The sequence below is a fragment of the Apteryx mantelli genome, chromosome 7 (assembly GCF_036417845.1).
Source record: "Apteryx mantelli isolate bAptMan1 chromosome 7, bAptMan1.hap1, whole genome shotgun sequence".
NCBI lineage: Eukaryota > Metazoa > Chordata > Aves > Apterygiformes > Apterygidae > Apteryx > Apteryx mantelli.
The window spans coordinates 16,674,351-16,690,499 of record NC_089984.1 but is presented as its reverse complement, the minus strand read 5'-3'; the positions used below and the strand labels follow the sequence as shown (position 1 = coordinate 16,690,499).

At 44.6% G+C, this 16,149-nt stretch overlaps 1 protein-coding gene across 1 annotated transcript; it reads left to right on the top strand.

Moving 5' to 3' along the window:
- The first annotated feature begins 1,323 nt into the window (after window positions 1-1,323).
- Window positions 1,324-9,527, top strand: PPIF (peptidylprolyl isomerase F). The gene is made up of 6 exons (XM_067299512.1): window positions 1,324-1,503; window positions 2,586-2,616; window positions 3,501-3,589; window positions 6,137-6,233; window positions 6,990-7,065; window positions 7,933-9,527. The coding sequence occupies exons 1-6, from the start codon at window positions 1,324-1,326 to the stop codon at window positions 8,066-8,068; spliced, it is 609 nt and encodes a 202-aa protein (XP_067155613.1). The 3' UTR covers window positions 8,069-9,527.
- Window positions 9,528-16,149: the final 6,622 nt, after the last annotated feature.

The following is a 16,149-nucleotide window of genomic DNA, read 5'->3' as shown; positions in this document are numbered from 1 at the left end:
ACTCTGTCATACTGTATTACTGAAAGTGTTGTATTACTCTAACCTTCGTTAGAGTATTTTAATTTATAATACAAGGAACATGAAATCACAGGTGTATAATTATTAGAATCACCCTTGGTTTTCTTTTCTTTGAAGTTAAGAATCGCTGTAGGAGCTATTTTCCTACATTCAAGAGCTATGATTTTTAACAGGATAGCCTGCAGTACTACAGATAAATGCTCATTTTGGTGATTTACTGCCTTAAAATAACCTGTATAAAACTATACATCCTTTTTAGAAATGTCAGTCTTCACAGAAATAGTATTTGCATCTTGGAAACTGAAAGGGCAGGATAAGCAGACAATGTCACATACGTGCAGAGTTCATTCTGCAGACTCAGCGGTCCTGTTGTGTGCCATTAAGGGCAAGATTTGATCATAAATGAAAAGAATCAGGCGTTCTGGGTTCCTTTCACTTTGGATATAATGTGGCAGAAGACCATAAGTGTAGCATTGGTTTGTTGTGGAGGAAAGCAGAACTTTTTCTATTTATTTTCAGTGAAAAACTTGGTCTTTGATACCAGTGGGCTTACATTAATGGTAAGACTACTGGTTAAAGACGTGTTGATACACTAATGGTAGGCTGTGGTTCAGCTAGTAATGTGGAACTGCACTATAATTATTTGGATGAATTGAAATGTATGCAGATTGCAAAATATTTTTAAAGGATTAGGTTTTAAAGACAGAGAAAATGTTTACTGGCTTACAGAAAGAGTTGTCCTGCTACCGGTATGCTCTGGAAGAGCTTTCTTTGACTTCACAGACCAGCACCTAGCCCACAGGCAACGTGTGAAACTAAGAAACGCGGAAAATCTTTACAAGTTTTTATATGCAGAATGAGGACGCTAGCTGGGGGGGGGGGTTCAAAATCACATCTGAAATATAACTAAAATATATGCTAATTACTGAATATTTTGATCTAAATTACTAAGTTGGGAAAACTCAGGGTTTTTTTTTTTTTTTGGTTATTCAGGCAAAAGCGAAACAAAATTTTCCTTTATAAAACATTTAACCTGGACTGCCTCTTCTCGTTTCAGTGGTCTCTGAGGGCTTCCTGACGAACGAGAGCAAGGTTACGAAACGATTCAAGGGCCCCCGCGGCGCCCCGGAGGCTGCGGGCGGCCAACGGCCGGGCGCTGCCGCCGCTGCCGCTGCCGTGGCGCTGCGCTGCGCTGCGCTGCCGCTAGGGGCGCGCTGGCCCCGGCGGCGGCGGCCATAAAAGGCGGCAGCGGCGGCGGCGGCGCGTGGTCGGTCCGTGCGTGCCCGTGTCGCTGCCGGCCGCGGCATGTTGGCGCTCAGCGCCGCCCGCCGCCTGCTGCGCCCGCCCGGGGACCTGCCGCTGCCGGCGCTGGCGGCCGCGGCCCGCGGCTGCAGCTGCGGCTCTGGCGGCGCCGGCCCGCGCAACCCGCTGGTGTACCTGGACGTGGGCGCCGACGGCCAGCCGCTGGGCCGCGTCGTCCTGGAGGTGCGGGCGCGGCGGGCGGCGGCGGCGGCCGGTGCCCAGGGCGGGCGGGGGGCGGCGGGCCGGTGCCGCGGGCCGGGCCGGGCCGGGCCGGGGGGGGGGGGGCGCGCGGCGGCGGTTGGCGCGGGGCGGGGCGCGGCCGTTGGGCATAACCGTCCGCGGGGCGGGGGGGCCTGAGCAGGAGAGCGGGCGTGCTGGGCTCTGAGGGGAGGCGTGCGCGGTGGCGCACCGTGCGTGCTGCGGCCGGCCGCGTGGCCCTGGGCGCACGGGCGGTGTGTAAGGCCGGGGAGCGATTCGCCTCCTGCCGAGCCGCTCGCTGATGCGGGCGCGCACCGCGGCCTTCCGCACCCGCGTCTGGGCGGGCGGGCCGCGCCTGGGGGAGTCGCAGGTAAAAAGTACTGCTGCCCGAGTTCCTCGTTCGTCGGGAGGATCTAGTAAGCAGCTGGAGGGTGTCATAAAGATAGTGCTTACTATTATTATATTTCTGCTGGCAGCATTTTAAGGCTTCTGGTGCGCCTTATTCCCTGGAAGTATGACAGTGTCGCAGTGTCACCTTGGCTCTTTGGCTAGGCTGGGGTCCGATTGCGCAGCGGGTTTCGGGCGGCTGGGGAGCGCTCGGGCCAAGGCCGTCACCTCTCGCCGCAGCCAGGCTGTCTCAGGGTCTGCGCCTGGCCACAGCCTCTGCTCTTCTGTTTCCTTGGCTTTATAGGCAGGTTTCAACAGGTGGCTCTGTGCTAGGGAGACTATAGTTGCAGTTGTACCCAAAGCAATCAGGTACCCGAAGATGGAGTCTTCAAATTCCACTTAAAGTCATTGTCAAATTACTATGTTGTTCAATGCAGTTATTGGAGATTGCTGCAGTTAGTCTTCGTTAATTAGCCAAAAGTTGCATTAAAAAGGTTATTGTTAATTATTAGCCAAATACTTGGAAAATCAGATAGTGTTTTGTAGAATTTTGGGTGGCTTGTGATTTCAGATAACTTACTTCAGAAAGAGGGTTTGGTTGCACTGGCCTCCCGTGTAGCATTTTTTCCATGTGTGTATGAAAAAGCTAACTTACTTTTTTTTTTTCTTTTCTTTCACAGCTGAAAGCTGATGTGGTTCCAAAGACAGCAGGTAAGGCGGCATCTTGAGGATTTCATAATTTAATATTAAAGGTTTAGATTGTGATTTGCAGGAAAAATATTCTGTTACTTTTGGAAAATATTTCCATGTTCCTTCCTCACTTGTTACATAGAAATGTGTGACCTAAACTTTGTCAAAAACCATGCTAGTGAGGTTATGATTTCCTGTAGTTTTTTCAGATAGTTTTACTATATAATTTGTGTGCAAAGACAGAACAGTCCATATGTTGGGCTATCAGTGATGGATAAATATGGTTGGACACCCATTAGTTTTCATTAAAATCAAACCCCAAAACAAATAGAAAAGGGTAAAACAGAGGCATGGTGTCTCTTAGAGTTTGCTAATAACATACACTGTTTTGTTCTTGTCACCAGCTGACCAGTACACCTATGTTATGAAGTTGGGGTTTTTGGCTTTGTTTGTTTCTTCCCTTTGTGTGCTTCCTTCCTCACCGCTTTTAGTAGTCCTGAGAGATTTGCACTTTTGTTTCAGTTCCTAGCAGATGAATATCCTAAGAGGAAAGCATCATTTTCACAGTTGATATAGAGACTAAAGGCTTAAAAGGGAGGAAACAAAATCTTAGACTTCAAGAGAGTTTTGTGGTGTTTCTTTTTAAGTTAAGAAATAATAGCAAAATGAAAGTGAGAGCGAAAAGGACTGCATTTGTACCTGGTTCTGAGGCTAAAAGGAAGCTTTGTTTCCACAGCTTTATACCAAACTTTTTTTTAAAGATGAAAACAATTGAAAAAAATCAGTAATACTTTAAAGGTATAATAAACTTTTTAAAGATTGTAAACTCAGGACCTAATTAACTGAGTTTGAGTACATCGTATGTAATGTGCGGCAACGTACTGTTTTACACTTTGTTTTCACAGAAAACTTTCGAGCTCTTTGTACTGGTGAAAAAGGTTTTGGGTATAAAGGATCCACGTTTCACAGAGTGATTCCTTCATTTATGTGCCAGGTAATGGATTTCTTACTCTTGCCATGAAATTTGTGTGTGTTTTATATAGAGGTATATATTTCTAGAACTAGTCAGTTAGACTGATAGTACCACCTGCTCTAACCTTTGCTAACTACAGAATAAAGAAGTGACAACGTGGCTTGCATTTCTGATCTTTTTGCTGTGGCTGTTGCTTAGCATGTCATTTGTACAAGGAAATGCAAATTCTATATGGAGTGATTTAAAAAAAAAAAAAAACTGGCTTAAGGCTCTCAGTTTTTATATAGCAATATACTTTAGTATGGGGCATATTTGGCAAAGTGGCACTTAGGAGAAGTGTGTGTGTAGAATTACAATCAACCTTGCACTGTAAGTGAGCTAAGAAAACAATGTTTCCATTCTGTATTCTTAGTAGCATAATCTGTTCAGAGCAGATAGGTGTTAAAAAATGTGGGTTTTTTTCTGAACATCTCCCTAATGGGGGAGAGGAGAAGAGGGAGGGGGAGCAAAGGGTAGGTTGGGATACATTTTTGGGATGGCACCCCTAAAGAGGATTTTGTCTGAAAAGGCAATTCTGGTTGAAAAGATGAATCTTTCTAAATTCCTAAATAAAGGCCATGCATAACAGCATTTTTTTTCTGGGGAAAAAAACCTTTTTGAAAGGTGTGTGGGTTTTTTGTTTTGTTTTGCTTTAAACCTGCCCCGCTCTTGGCAGATGGGTAGGATTTCTGCCACTGTAGTGCACTGGACTGTGTGATTCCTGGTAATCCTGCCTTCCCTTAAAAGAAGCTGGTTTTCAACAGTGTTGCATTGTAGGATGGCTTCGAAAAGAACTGGAGACGAAGGCCATAGTAAACATGTTTTCTTTATTAACTGATGGCCTCGGTGGTCCCCCATATTTGTTTTAAGTTAAAAATAGAGCACTCTGAACAAGAGGTCTGTTATCATGCTATGACCTATTTATAATAAGAGAAGGGGGAGAAGTGTGCTGTAAAGGACTTACTTTCTTGCATTTGAAATGCAAACTGGGTTTTTATTGTGGTGAGAAAGAGGCAAAGTGTGGAAGTCTTGCTGGGATCATAAATATATAAAAATATACAAATCCTAGTCTCAGTTCTGCCAGTTCAGTTCATACTTACGAAGTTCTGTGTAAGCAAGTCCTCATCGCCTCCCTGTTTTGCTCCCACAAACGGACCTAAAACGAGGATACTAGGTGGCTGACTCTGATATGGTGAGATGATGAATTGGTGTTTATTAACTACTCTGAAGTCATTACATAAGTGGAAATACTGTCATAGGTTTCGAATATTTTAAAGCACAAGTAAACAGGAGAGGCCATTCTACTTGTTGAGATGGAGTGTTAATGTGATTCAGGCAATTGGTATGCCCTAATTGGAGCTGCTGTATACAGGACCTGACAGTTCAGATGCCTCCATGTGACACACAGCGTACAAAGCATGCCTCTGGGGTTGCGCAGGAATTGCTGTAACATCACGTGTAGTAGATTGCTCAAGGTGAGAATGGGAAGGTGAACATCCCATGAAACTCTAGGGATGAGTTCTTGTTTGCCAGTGTGGGTAGTATAGCTTCTGGCAGAGGAGACAGCAGAGTGCTGGAAGCAGTGTCTGGTGGTCGCCTTCAGAGCTGGCTGTGACTGTTCTGGTTTTGTGCCTCTACCGAACCCTGGCTGGTCACATCTATCCCAGCAAGCTGCCTGTAGCTGCAGGGTGTTAAAACAAACCAGCTCAGACCAGCACAGGTAATGAGGTAGATGAGAATCTACCTCAACAGTTTTTGTTTTGCTGAAGAAGAATATACTGTATGAGGTCCTGATTTTGTAACTTTTCTTTGTCAAGAATGTCCTCTTCAGTTAAATCCTTAAATTAAAACAACAAATGCGAAAATTCTGGATTATCATTCCCAGAGATCTTTAATTACCTTCAGTTATCTCTGTCAGTTCACCTCTATTGGTTTGTGCAGGGCTATCCAACCCTGGAAAGAGAATTCATCCTGCCATACTCAGAGGTGCCTATGTCTGCCCACTTACCATAAGGGCAGCCTCAGTGACTATTCAGTGCTACTTTGTCAGTTCTCAATGCTTAAATAACAAAAACAAGAAAGAGCAGATAAAATAGTAATAATGGACATCCTGGCTGGGGTTTATGCCCATGGGAAGAGGGGGGTGGGGGAGGAGGGGGACTTGCATGTCGTTTTAAATTTGGATGGTTTTGCTCGGAGGACATAGGTATTTCTTAAAAATACTGATATTTTTGTTGCATCACGTGGTAACAAGATAGCACAAAAAAGTTATTGTAGGAATTGTGGCTGTGAATTGAAGAATATCAACAATATCTGCAGCGGAAATTTATTTTTAGCTTGATTATGCCTTCATCTGCTACATGATTTTTAAATTCTCCTGCGACCATACTGATTTTTAATCTGAAACTTATGGAAATTTGCTTGTTTTATTACTTTTAACTTAGAGCAGGTGATTGTTTTCAATAGCATAAGTTCTGGTGTAAAATAATTCCTGTGTGCTGGTAAAGTTAATAGCCATTTCTGTTTCAGGGTGGTGACTTTACAAACCATAATGGGACAGGTGGAAAATCCATTTATGGCAGCAGATTTCAAGATGAAAATTTCATACTTAAGCACGTAGGACCTGGTAAATAGTCATGTTCTTTCTACCTACTGATGACTATAACATATGATGATGCATTGTCCTAAAGACATATTTAAAAGAATACGTGTTTTGGATATGGGGGGCACTTTGTAATTACAAAGATATTACTGAGGTTTAGCATCACTAGTGTGACTAGTGGCATAAGTCAGCTTGCAGTAGGTGACACTGCTGCTTTTTGTTTGACTATGCAAAATAAAGTGTGTATATATATATATATATATATATTTTTTTTACTTAAAAAATTTTACAGAGGTGAAACTACTGCATTTATTGTCATTTTCCATAAGTCACAGGCTAGGATTCCTTATCTACTACTTAACACAGGCAGGTCCTTTTAAGCTCAAGTTAAATCTGGAAGCTTTAAGGGAAACTCATCCATAATAACATCCAATTGAATCTATAGCCTGATCTGGATTGTTACTCTTTCATCACAAGAAACTACTGCTACTATTGAGCCCCAGTGAAGGTTACCTACTATTAATCAAATTCAAGACTTGGTACAAGTAACTACATTGTCAATGCTCTTGCTATGAGAAAGTAGCAGAGAGGCTACGGTGTCGGGAATAGTAAAAGGCAAAAGGAGGTTAGCATTAGAAATCAGTTGGAAACAATGGGACCATCACATCTTCTCCTGCCTGTCCAGCATTATTATCATTGTGAGACTGAACATACAGAGAAAAACTGTCTTCTCCACTGCAATTAGACCAGTCTAATAAGCTGCTGCTGCTGTTCTTCTAGGTGTTCTTTCAATGGCCAACGCAGGACCCAATACAAATGGATCTCAGTTCTTCATTTGCACTGCAAAAACGGACTGGTAGGTTATTAGCTTGGCATATTAGCCTAATGAATTGATGCCTGGATCCAGAGGGTTTGGAGATTTTTTTGGTTTGTGTTTTTGATTTACCAAATTACTCGATTTACAAAGGAGATTGTATTGTTTTGTGCAACTTGAGAGAAGGACTGGGAGGGTAACAAGTTGCTTTACATGCAGTTAATATTACTCTAGGTGCAGGAAAGGCCCTATACAATGTTGTCTCAACTTTCCCTCCCCCTTTTGTGGATGTAGTAGTGTGCTTCTGCCTTAGTTTACCTCCACTTGTTTCAATGTTGTGTCCACTGATGTCAGATTTTCCATGTTCTAAGTATAAAATGGAACCCAGTCAATCTAATGGTCTGGTACAGAAACTGAAAAAAAACAAAAACAAAGAGTTACCGTTAAGCCCATGACCTAAAATCTGTTTCCTAAGATTAATTCTAAAAAAATGCAGCATTTGAGATGGAAACTTAAAGTATGCTATGCTGGCATCATGTTTGCAAGGTTTTAGAAGCCCACCTGTAGCATTAGTGTGGCATTCATAGAGGTCTAACTGACCTAGCTTATTGCCACGTCGTAGCTGCGCAAAGAATATTCTTTGTTCCTTCTGTCGTCTGGAGCAAACTGGAAAGCTTTAAGCAATGCATCTCAAGCAAAACAAGTCCGCTGTCCCTCATAAGGCTACTACGGTCCAGAGCTAAAGTTTTTTCATGTCGCTTGTAAAGCAGTTGTTCCTTTTCCTTAATCAGAGCTGATCAGTGGGTGAGCACTATGAAAGATCTTCTAATATCCTTTCACTGAGCTTAGTTTGATTTAGGCTTTCTATTGTTATTTTAAGTAAATCTGCCTTTGTTATTTCTGTTACAGGCTAGATGGAAAACATGTTGTTTTTGGGCACGTAAAGGAAGGAATGGATGTCGTGAAAAAAATTGAGAGCTTTGGTTCCAAAAGTGGAAAGACCTCCAAAAAGATTGTCATTACTGACTGCGGCCAGCTGTCATAACCTATTGCCTACCATTCAGGACAACTTAGATACTGTGAAAAATGAATCATAAAAAAGCATTTCTGATCCCATGAGCAGCACCTATGGGGCCATTTAACTTGGAATTTTTTTTAACATTAACATTTAACTATGGAGCTATTTAACTTGGTCCTGCTTTTATACTTCTATTGAATAGTACTAATTTAAAAACAATAACCAAAATACATTTTAACTGAGCTACCTTGGTAGTGATTGTTGCACAGGCTTGATAAAGAGCCTAATTGCATTTTGAAAGAAGTGCAGTTACTCAGAAGCATATGCAACTGCAGTGTCAGTATCATTCTTAGTATTTGGATGATTGAGCTGTTAGAATCAGTGGTGGAGTTGGCAACTAAGTGTAACTGGTCAAGATAAATTGAGAACTTGCATGTTTCCTTTGGTGCTAATAAATGCCTATTGTGCTGTATGTCTCCTCATATTGGAAAACTATATTGCCTAGTGTTCTCAAGGCTATCTGCAACAAGACTGATATACATTTCCTCGCTAGGTCTCAATTTGAGTCCACATTTAAACCAGTAGAACTAATGTGTGTAGTTGTTGGGGTTTTTATGCCAGTTAATTTACATAGTCTCAGACCACTGGTTCCTTTAAAACTGAAGTTTTTCCATATCTGCTTCAATGGAGCAATTTGACTTTTGGGTTAAGTAAATTGCTTTAAGTTGAGTTATCATACTACCACAGCTCTACCTGTTGATAAGACCACAAACTAGCCAAAACTAATCATGGGACTTTTTTTAATGGAACTGTGAACTAACCTGAGGTACTGTTCTGCTCTAAGGTCTGATTCTGTGAAGAATACAGTACAGTTCTCAATAGTAGGCTGTTTTGGCACCTTCAGAATAAATTCAGGGTATAATGAGTTTGCTTGAGTTTGCTTGAATGTAAAATAGACTTTTTTTTTTGGTCCTGTGAAGTCGACACAGCATGGGAATTACTTGGATTATGACTTTTTTTCTCATGCCTCATAACAGAAGCTAAAATTGGTCGCCATGGAATCGCAGGGCCTCATTGGTGCAGCAGAATCATGGTGGTTGATCCACAAGAAAGAAAGAATCAGATAAACACATTTCATTTATATAAACTACTACATCTTATGTGGAGTCCTTGAGCAATAATAGACATTAAAACTTCACAATATCACTTTTAGTATCACTAAAGCTGTAAAGTATTAATGCTGTGTAGGGAAAAAAAACTTGAATGCTTTCATGTGATTATCTTCCTGTTACTGAAGAGAAAAATAAAATGTGAAGGCTGTTTCCAAATGTGAGTTTACTTCCATTGCATTCTGCTAATACATGAGTTTAAAATTATTTTGCACTGGAATTTTTTCCACTGAGATCTGCATACTTCTGTGTGCAAAGTACTATTCCAAGTGTAATTTTACAGAAAATGGAATTAAAGATTTTTATTCTTTCCACTATAGTTGTTTCATCTTTCTTTGTAGTAATTTTGAAATGTTAATTTGTGCTATTTTGCCTTACTTCAATATTGATGTAACTGATTTTTGTGTGTGTTCCCTTAATTTGTATATGGAAAGTAATTAAAAATGGTTCTGTCACAAAAAGCTTGTTCCTTTCTTAAATAAGACTTTTCCCACTTGTTTGAAAGCAGAGGTGTGAGGAGCTGAAACACACTGTGTTTACCCAGGTTATTTTGTTCTGTCCGCTTCACAGTGGGTCTGACGTAGTGCTATTCAGAAGCTGTGTTGTCCTGCCCCAGATAGAGCTGTCAGGAAGCAGCATGATGGTACCATGCCTTGCCTGTCAGTAGTAAATCTAGACTGTTATTTGGTATATGGATAGTGGTTTAGGTTTTGAGACCCTTTCCTTGTCTGATCTATTCCATAATTTGTGTAAATTGAGTGTGTGGGGGGTTGTTTTTCTTTCTGAATTCCTTTTGTAGTAAGTGAGAGTTCTAGCTTTTCATTGAAAAATGGATTTTTGCTGTGTGGTTGAAGATGATATCAAGAATTAGGCATCTTCCCATCAGAGCTATTTGTAAATTGGAGAGTCCAATACAACATGCTTCACCACAAAATAGTTTTCTCAGAACTTCTTGTAAAGCCTTTTATATATATGTATCATGTATGGCATGATGGTGTGTTATACATAGTTATGGCTTTTGCTGACAAATTTATGCCCTAATTTCTGAAGTGTCAAAGTCATTATTTTCTACCAATGCTTCTGGTGTTGATTAGAAAATAGAAATGCAGAATCAGAATCACTGTGACTAGTAACACTGAGGTCAGGCACTTGCTGTACCTCAGTTCTAAATTTTAATTGGGCTGGCTTCAATTTCCCCATACTAGTTCTCTGCATACTTTGCCAGAGGAAAGCCTTTGCTGCCCAGGTACTTAAAGCAGTGAAACATGACTCTTTCAATATTTCAAAAAACTAAACGGGTCAATCTCCCCCCATATCCTGTGAAGTATTTTCTCTGAACTGGATTTTTCTGGGGTTCTGTTTCCCCCTTCCCCCTCCCGCCCGTAGCTTTACTGAGGAGTTCGGAAAGAGCAAGCCGCCAGAGCTGTGTGCCAGGAGAAGGCCTGTGCGCTGCAGCACCGCAGGAGCACTCCTGTCCTGTGGCGTGGCGTGCCCGCAGGGTACGGCAGGGCTTGCGCAGCCTCCACGTCTGGGGTGGCCGCCCTCGCCTCGGCGGCACTGCGGCTGTCGGATGAGCCAACTCCCATGTGCAGCCCAGAGGTGGGAGTGGATGGAGTTCATGCGCACGTGCACAGAAGTCGGCCTTCAGCAGTAATTCTCCCCCTGGATCTACGTTTCCACAGCATCCTAAGTTCCTCTCCTTTTCATTCTCTTGTCTCACAAATAGCCACTAGTAGAAGAGGGGTCTCCTTCTGCAGCCTTGCTGGATCCTTGTGTCAACTTCAAAATCATGGGTTGGAGCAGGAAGAGTTGAGCAATCCACCACTCGTTGGTGACCTTCTAACTCTGGGATTTTGTACCTCATCACACAGCAACATTTTTGCAAGGATAAACTCTACCTCACAACTCTGTTACATATGGGGAGGTCTTTAACTTCTAAACTTATTGTTTGAATACATCGAACTTCTTTATACAGAGTCTACTTTGTGGGGACACAAAGCCATTGCAGTGTGAAATATTAATCCACTTCAGCTGTGAGATAGGAAATGGCACAAGATGAATTTTTTTGAATTACATTTAGATGTTAAATCCCAATAGGAGAGGCAGGTGTGCTTTCCTTGTGCTGGTAAAAAGCACTGTTCTTAAAATAATTCAGCACATAGTTCATATTAGAGCACAGCTGAATTGTCCTAGAGTAGATGTTCACATAAATATATAAAATGTGGAAAATTGCTGCAATGCAAGTTGAGGTACAGTGTATTCCCCCCGCCCCCAGTGATTTGTTACTTTTACTGCTTTGTATCGCACAGGAATTTAGAGAACTGCAAGGCTTTGGCTCAGCTGATGTGCCCTGAAGTCCTGGAGATTCCCCATTTTCAGTGTAGCAGAGTAATGAGATCAAGTCTTTGCCTTTGTGCTATAAAGAATATATCTTCACACCAAATGATCAGTGTAGGCCCAATCTTTTCCAGCACATTAGATTTTAATTGTCCAGTGTAGTTTGGTTCTTGGTTAATATATCTTTGGTCACAAATTCTACTTAAGATCTGAACAGTGGATTGACTACTTTCTTAGTAGGCATTTATAAATTGCTTGCTATATTTTTATTTTAAATATCACAAGTTTTAATCTACTTCCTTTGTGGCACAGCTGAATTCCTGTATCTCCATATTCTTCTCATGAACTCCCATGAATGCCTTACGGTCCTAAAACCTTAATTTTTAGGCAAATGGTAACGCTCATTTGTCTTGTTCCCCACTAGATGGCAGTAAATGATTGCCTATTACTTTTTTGGCAGCTGCTTTGAAGCCAGCTCTGACAGGTTTAGTAATACATTTTGGTTAACAAGCCCAGTGAAAGAGCTCGATATCACAAAGTGCAGCTCACACCAAATTCAGATGAGGAGCAAGTAGAATTACAGTAGTGCTGTTAAGAAATTGTCTCAGTTTCCTTTCAGTTACACTGCGTGCCTCTCATTTCATTAGTCCTGAAATACCAAAAGTTACTGCTTTTAATTCACGTATCTTGCTAGGTATAAATCATGTGATGCCTTGAGAGGCTGTACTCAGCGCTTACAGGATGCAGAAAGAGGAGACAAACTAGTAAAGCAGAAAGGCTTTCCTGACTACAGCCACGACAACACATTGCCATGCTCTCTGACTTATTAAATTGTGATGAAAGATGTTGTAATGCAATATATTGATACCACTAATATAACTAATTTCTGTTTTAATGGAAACATTTTTGGACTATTGATTAGAAATCCTGCACAGCTCTAATAACTCACAGAAGAAAAAGATATTCATCATGGAGCTGTGATTAGGAGATGAGCTGAAGGGTGGTGACTGTGCTACTGCAAGTTTCCCTCTTGATGGTTAGAATAAAACCTGCACATTAAAAGAGAGGTTATCACACTGTGTGGCCCATCCAGCCTTCTTCTGGTGTGAGATATGGACACACTGAGAAAAGAGCATGTATGGTAAACAAAGTGGCGGTTACCATAGATGTAGGTCCAAATGCAACACAGCTAAGAAATAACATGCTCAGAGGGTACCTTTAGGTAAAGTGTAAATAAATACACACTGAAAAAACAAGTTGATATTTCAAAGTTGTTTCAACAAATTCACAAATATTTTTGCTTAGTCTCATGCTTTAACTATTTGTTCCAGACTTTCTGCTCACATAAATTGCTTTCATCAATGCCAGACTGAGGCTACATCTGTTTGTTTATAAAGTTTGAATACTTTGAAGAAACAACATTCAAGGTACAAACTATTGTTCTCTTTTGTAATGCTGTAGACTCTGCTGGTAGCAATATAGCAGCAACCAGAACCTCTACAAAGTGATTGATTTAAATGAGCATATATTGTTTTTTATGACTTTTCAAGGACAATTTGGATGTCCTGCTGCTAGCTGAGAATTTGTAGCTGGGCAGACGCTTTCCACCCAATTTAGAAGTAGTCGGGCTAAGAGGACATCAACCTTCATGTGAAAACCTTTTAAATCTTGAACTGCAGGTTTTTATTCCGAGTCTGACTCTCAGATCTGGTTTACAGAAAGACACTTTGTGAACCAGCTGGAGGAGGAGCTTCTGCTCCTGCTTCTCTTGCACCTGGTGGCTCTTCCACAGCATGTCCATCTGAGGTGGTGGTGAGGGGCGCCTGGGGAGCGGAGGGTGGGGAGGCTGCACCCGCAGGAGTGGTGACTCATTGCTGCAGGGAGGCAAATGGTAGCAACAAGGCAAATTTCTTCTCTTGTCAGAGCCAACCATGTGTGCAGCAGGGGCTGGTGAGGGCACAAGTTAAGTGGTTTTGCTGAGATCTGGGATGTGGGAAGATCCTCACTGTGAGCTGTGAGGAGCAGAAGATGAAGGGGCTTTGAGGAGACTGTGTGTGGCAGAGGAGCTGACCTCCTTACGCTGGAGAGTAGCCACTGCTCTGTCCTGGGGGTTTCGGTGGGAACAAGCTTGTCTGATTTTAGGTGTTGTGCCCTAAACAGAGGGAGGCTGGCGAGGCTTCGTTGCAGAAGGTTATTGGTACCTGCTGTGTGTCCCTCCAATGGTGGAGGAGATGTGCTGGGCCATAGTTTGAGAGAAAATGTTGCTGTGGTTTTTGACTTGAGTTCAGTGCATTTGTACAAAAGTTAACTCTGACTCAAAACTGCTCACTGTTTATTAGCTGGCTAAGTGAAAAAAAAATTAAAGTTATATCATCATTGGGGTTGACGAAGCTCGTGAGGAATGGAGAAAAGCTCTTACTCAGCAGCATGCCTCATCATCTAGCAGGAATTCAGCAAAGCTTTCAGGTCTCGGTGGACCTGAGAAGAGCCGCACGTGCGAGGAGGTAACCGCACTTAAAGGCGGTTACTCACTGCTGTAACGTGGTGTCCCGCCAACGAGGCGAGTCTTCGCCGGGTCGGGTGACGCTGCCTCTGACATTGCTTGGGTTGGGCGCCGTGCGGGACGTTACCCGTGCCCGTGGTGCGGGTGCTTTGAGGGTTGTAACCCAGGCTGTAGCTTGCGGGTGAGCAGTGACCTCTCTCAAACCAAGCAGCGGGCGTTTCGACGTGGATGTGTTGGGCAGCGTGGCCGCTTCACTGCGGGCGCCCCGAGCCCCGGGGCCGCGAGCGGGCACCAGGCCGTGGGGCAGCGCCTCGGGGCCGCCCGTCCCTCTCGTCTCCCCATGGCCCTGGCTCCTGCGCGCTGACCATTGGTGACCGCGTCGCTCCGCTGCCCCGTAAAGATTTGGGTTTCCTATCTTTTTGGTAGTCCGTCTTGTGCCGCTTCCCGGCCTAGGAGACTCACCATTTCTTGGAGAGCCGCATGGTGTCCGGGTTAGTTCCCACAGAGGCAGGTCCCCACGGCGGCAGGGCTGTTTCGGGGACCCCGGCGTCCCGTGGGCGGGCGAGCGAGCGAGGGAGATCCGGGCAGGGAAGTGCGGCCGCCCCCGGTGTGCGGCGGCAGCGCCCGGCCCAGCCAAAAACGCTGGCTTGAGAGGGAAATGGGAGGGGATGACGGCAACCAAGACCGAACTCCCACGGTGCGGTTGCTGCTAGCAGGAAGTTGGCTAAGCGCGGTGGCCCAGTGCTACTTGTTTTGAAGCCCAGCTCTGGGCAAGGGCACGGCACTTTTTTTCTCCTGCTTAGTCACCCCAGTGCTAGAAAATGTCTTTTTTTTTTTTTCACCTCGGTGTCCCAAAGGTGGAGGTCTGGCAGGGAAACGTCCCGCCGCGTGGGCCAGGGCCGGGGGCCGCCGTTCGGGTCCTTCCCCCCCCCCCCCCCCCGGCGGGGCGTTATTTTTAACTGCCCTTGAGAAACACCAGTTTGAATTCCTACGTCTTCTTACCACCCGGGACAAAAAAACATGTTAAAAAAAAAAGGACTGTGTCTTTAAGGCGGGGTCAGAGAGAAGTTAAAAATGTGCCGGTAGGGACGGCGGGGGGGGGACGGACTCTGCGCCCTTCTCGTTTTCGCTCGCCTCCTACTTAAAAGGCGGGCGGGCAGGCAGGCAGGCAGGCAGGCAGACAGACAGACAGACAGACAGACAGACAGACAGACAGACAGACAGAGGGACACCGCAGCTGCTGCGGTTACGTGCGGGGTGGAAATGGCTTGTAGCAGGCGCGAGCGCCTTGCGGTTTCCTGCTGGCCGGGCTCCGGGGCTCCTCGGGGAGGCCGGGCAGCGCGGGGGAGGCGGCAGCTGCTCCAGCTTAGGCTTCGCTGGAGTCATAAATTTTGCGTTAGCACTAAGCAGTGCATGCTCCAAATGATGCAGCGTCTTAGGGTTTTTTTCTTTCTTTTTTTTTTTTTTTCCCTCTCCCTTCTTCCTGCCAGAAGTCAGTGTTTGGTAAGGATTTTATTTTTTTGGAAGCAGCGTTGCTATTAACTTCATGGTTGCCAAGGCCAAATAAAGTGCAAAGTGTCCTTGGAGGAAAGCTGCACGATCCTGTAGGCTGGGAGCAGCGGGATGCCAGCGCTAGTCCCGGCCCTGCGCTCCCTCACGCGGCTCGATGGTGTTGCCAAGCTCCTATAAAAGCTCCTGCTCGTGTGTTTTTCAAGCCCGTCCCCTCGCTCGGGCTGCAGCCGCTGGCGCGTGGGGTTTTTTGCTCTGGCTCCGTGTCTGCGTGTGCCCAGCGGTGCAGGGCCCCGCTCCCCGCGCGGGCGCAGCAGGACGTTCGCGGAGGTTTGGGATTTCAACCCGCGCACCCTGGGCCTGGGGGCTCGCTCGTGCCGCAAGCGGCGGCCGCCACGGTGCCGCGTGGGGCGACGGGGGGTGATGTGACGGCCAGGTGCGAAACGCGCAGCAGGAGCTGCGTGACAGCCGGGAGGAGAACTGCTCCTCGCTCTGCCCCGCCGCATCAGCGCCGTCCCTGCAGGCTGAAAGAAAAGGAAAAACTTCTTTTTTCTTTCTTTCTTTCTTTTTTTCCCTTCCCTTCACAATAG

Coding starts and splice junctions, on each gene's coding strand:
- PPIF (XM_067299512.1), top strand. CDS start 1,324: ATGTTGGCGCTCAGCGCCGCCCGCCGCCTGCTGCGCCCGCCCGGGGAC. Junction 6,234..6,989: donor ACTTAAGCACGTAGGACCTG/GTAAATAGTCAT, acceptor CTGTTCTTCTAG/GTGTTCTTTCAATGGCCAAC. Junction 7,066..7,932: donor TGCACTGCAAAAACGGACTG/GTAGGTTATTAG, acceptor TTTCTGTTACAG/GCTAGATGGAAAACATGTTG.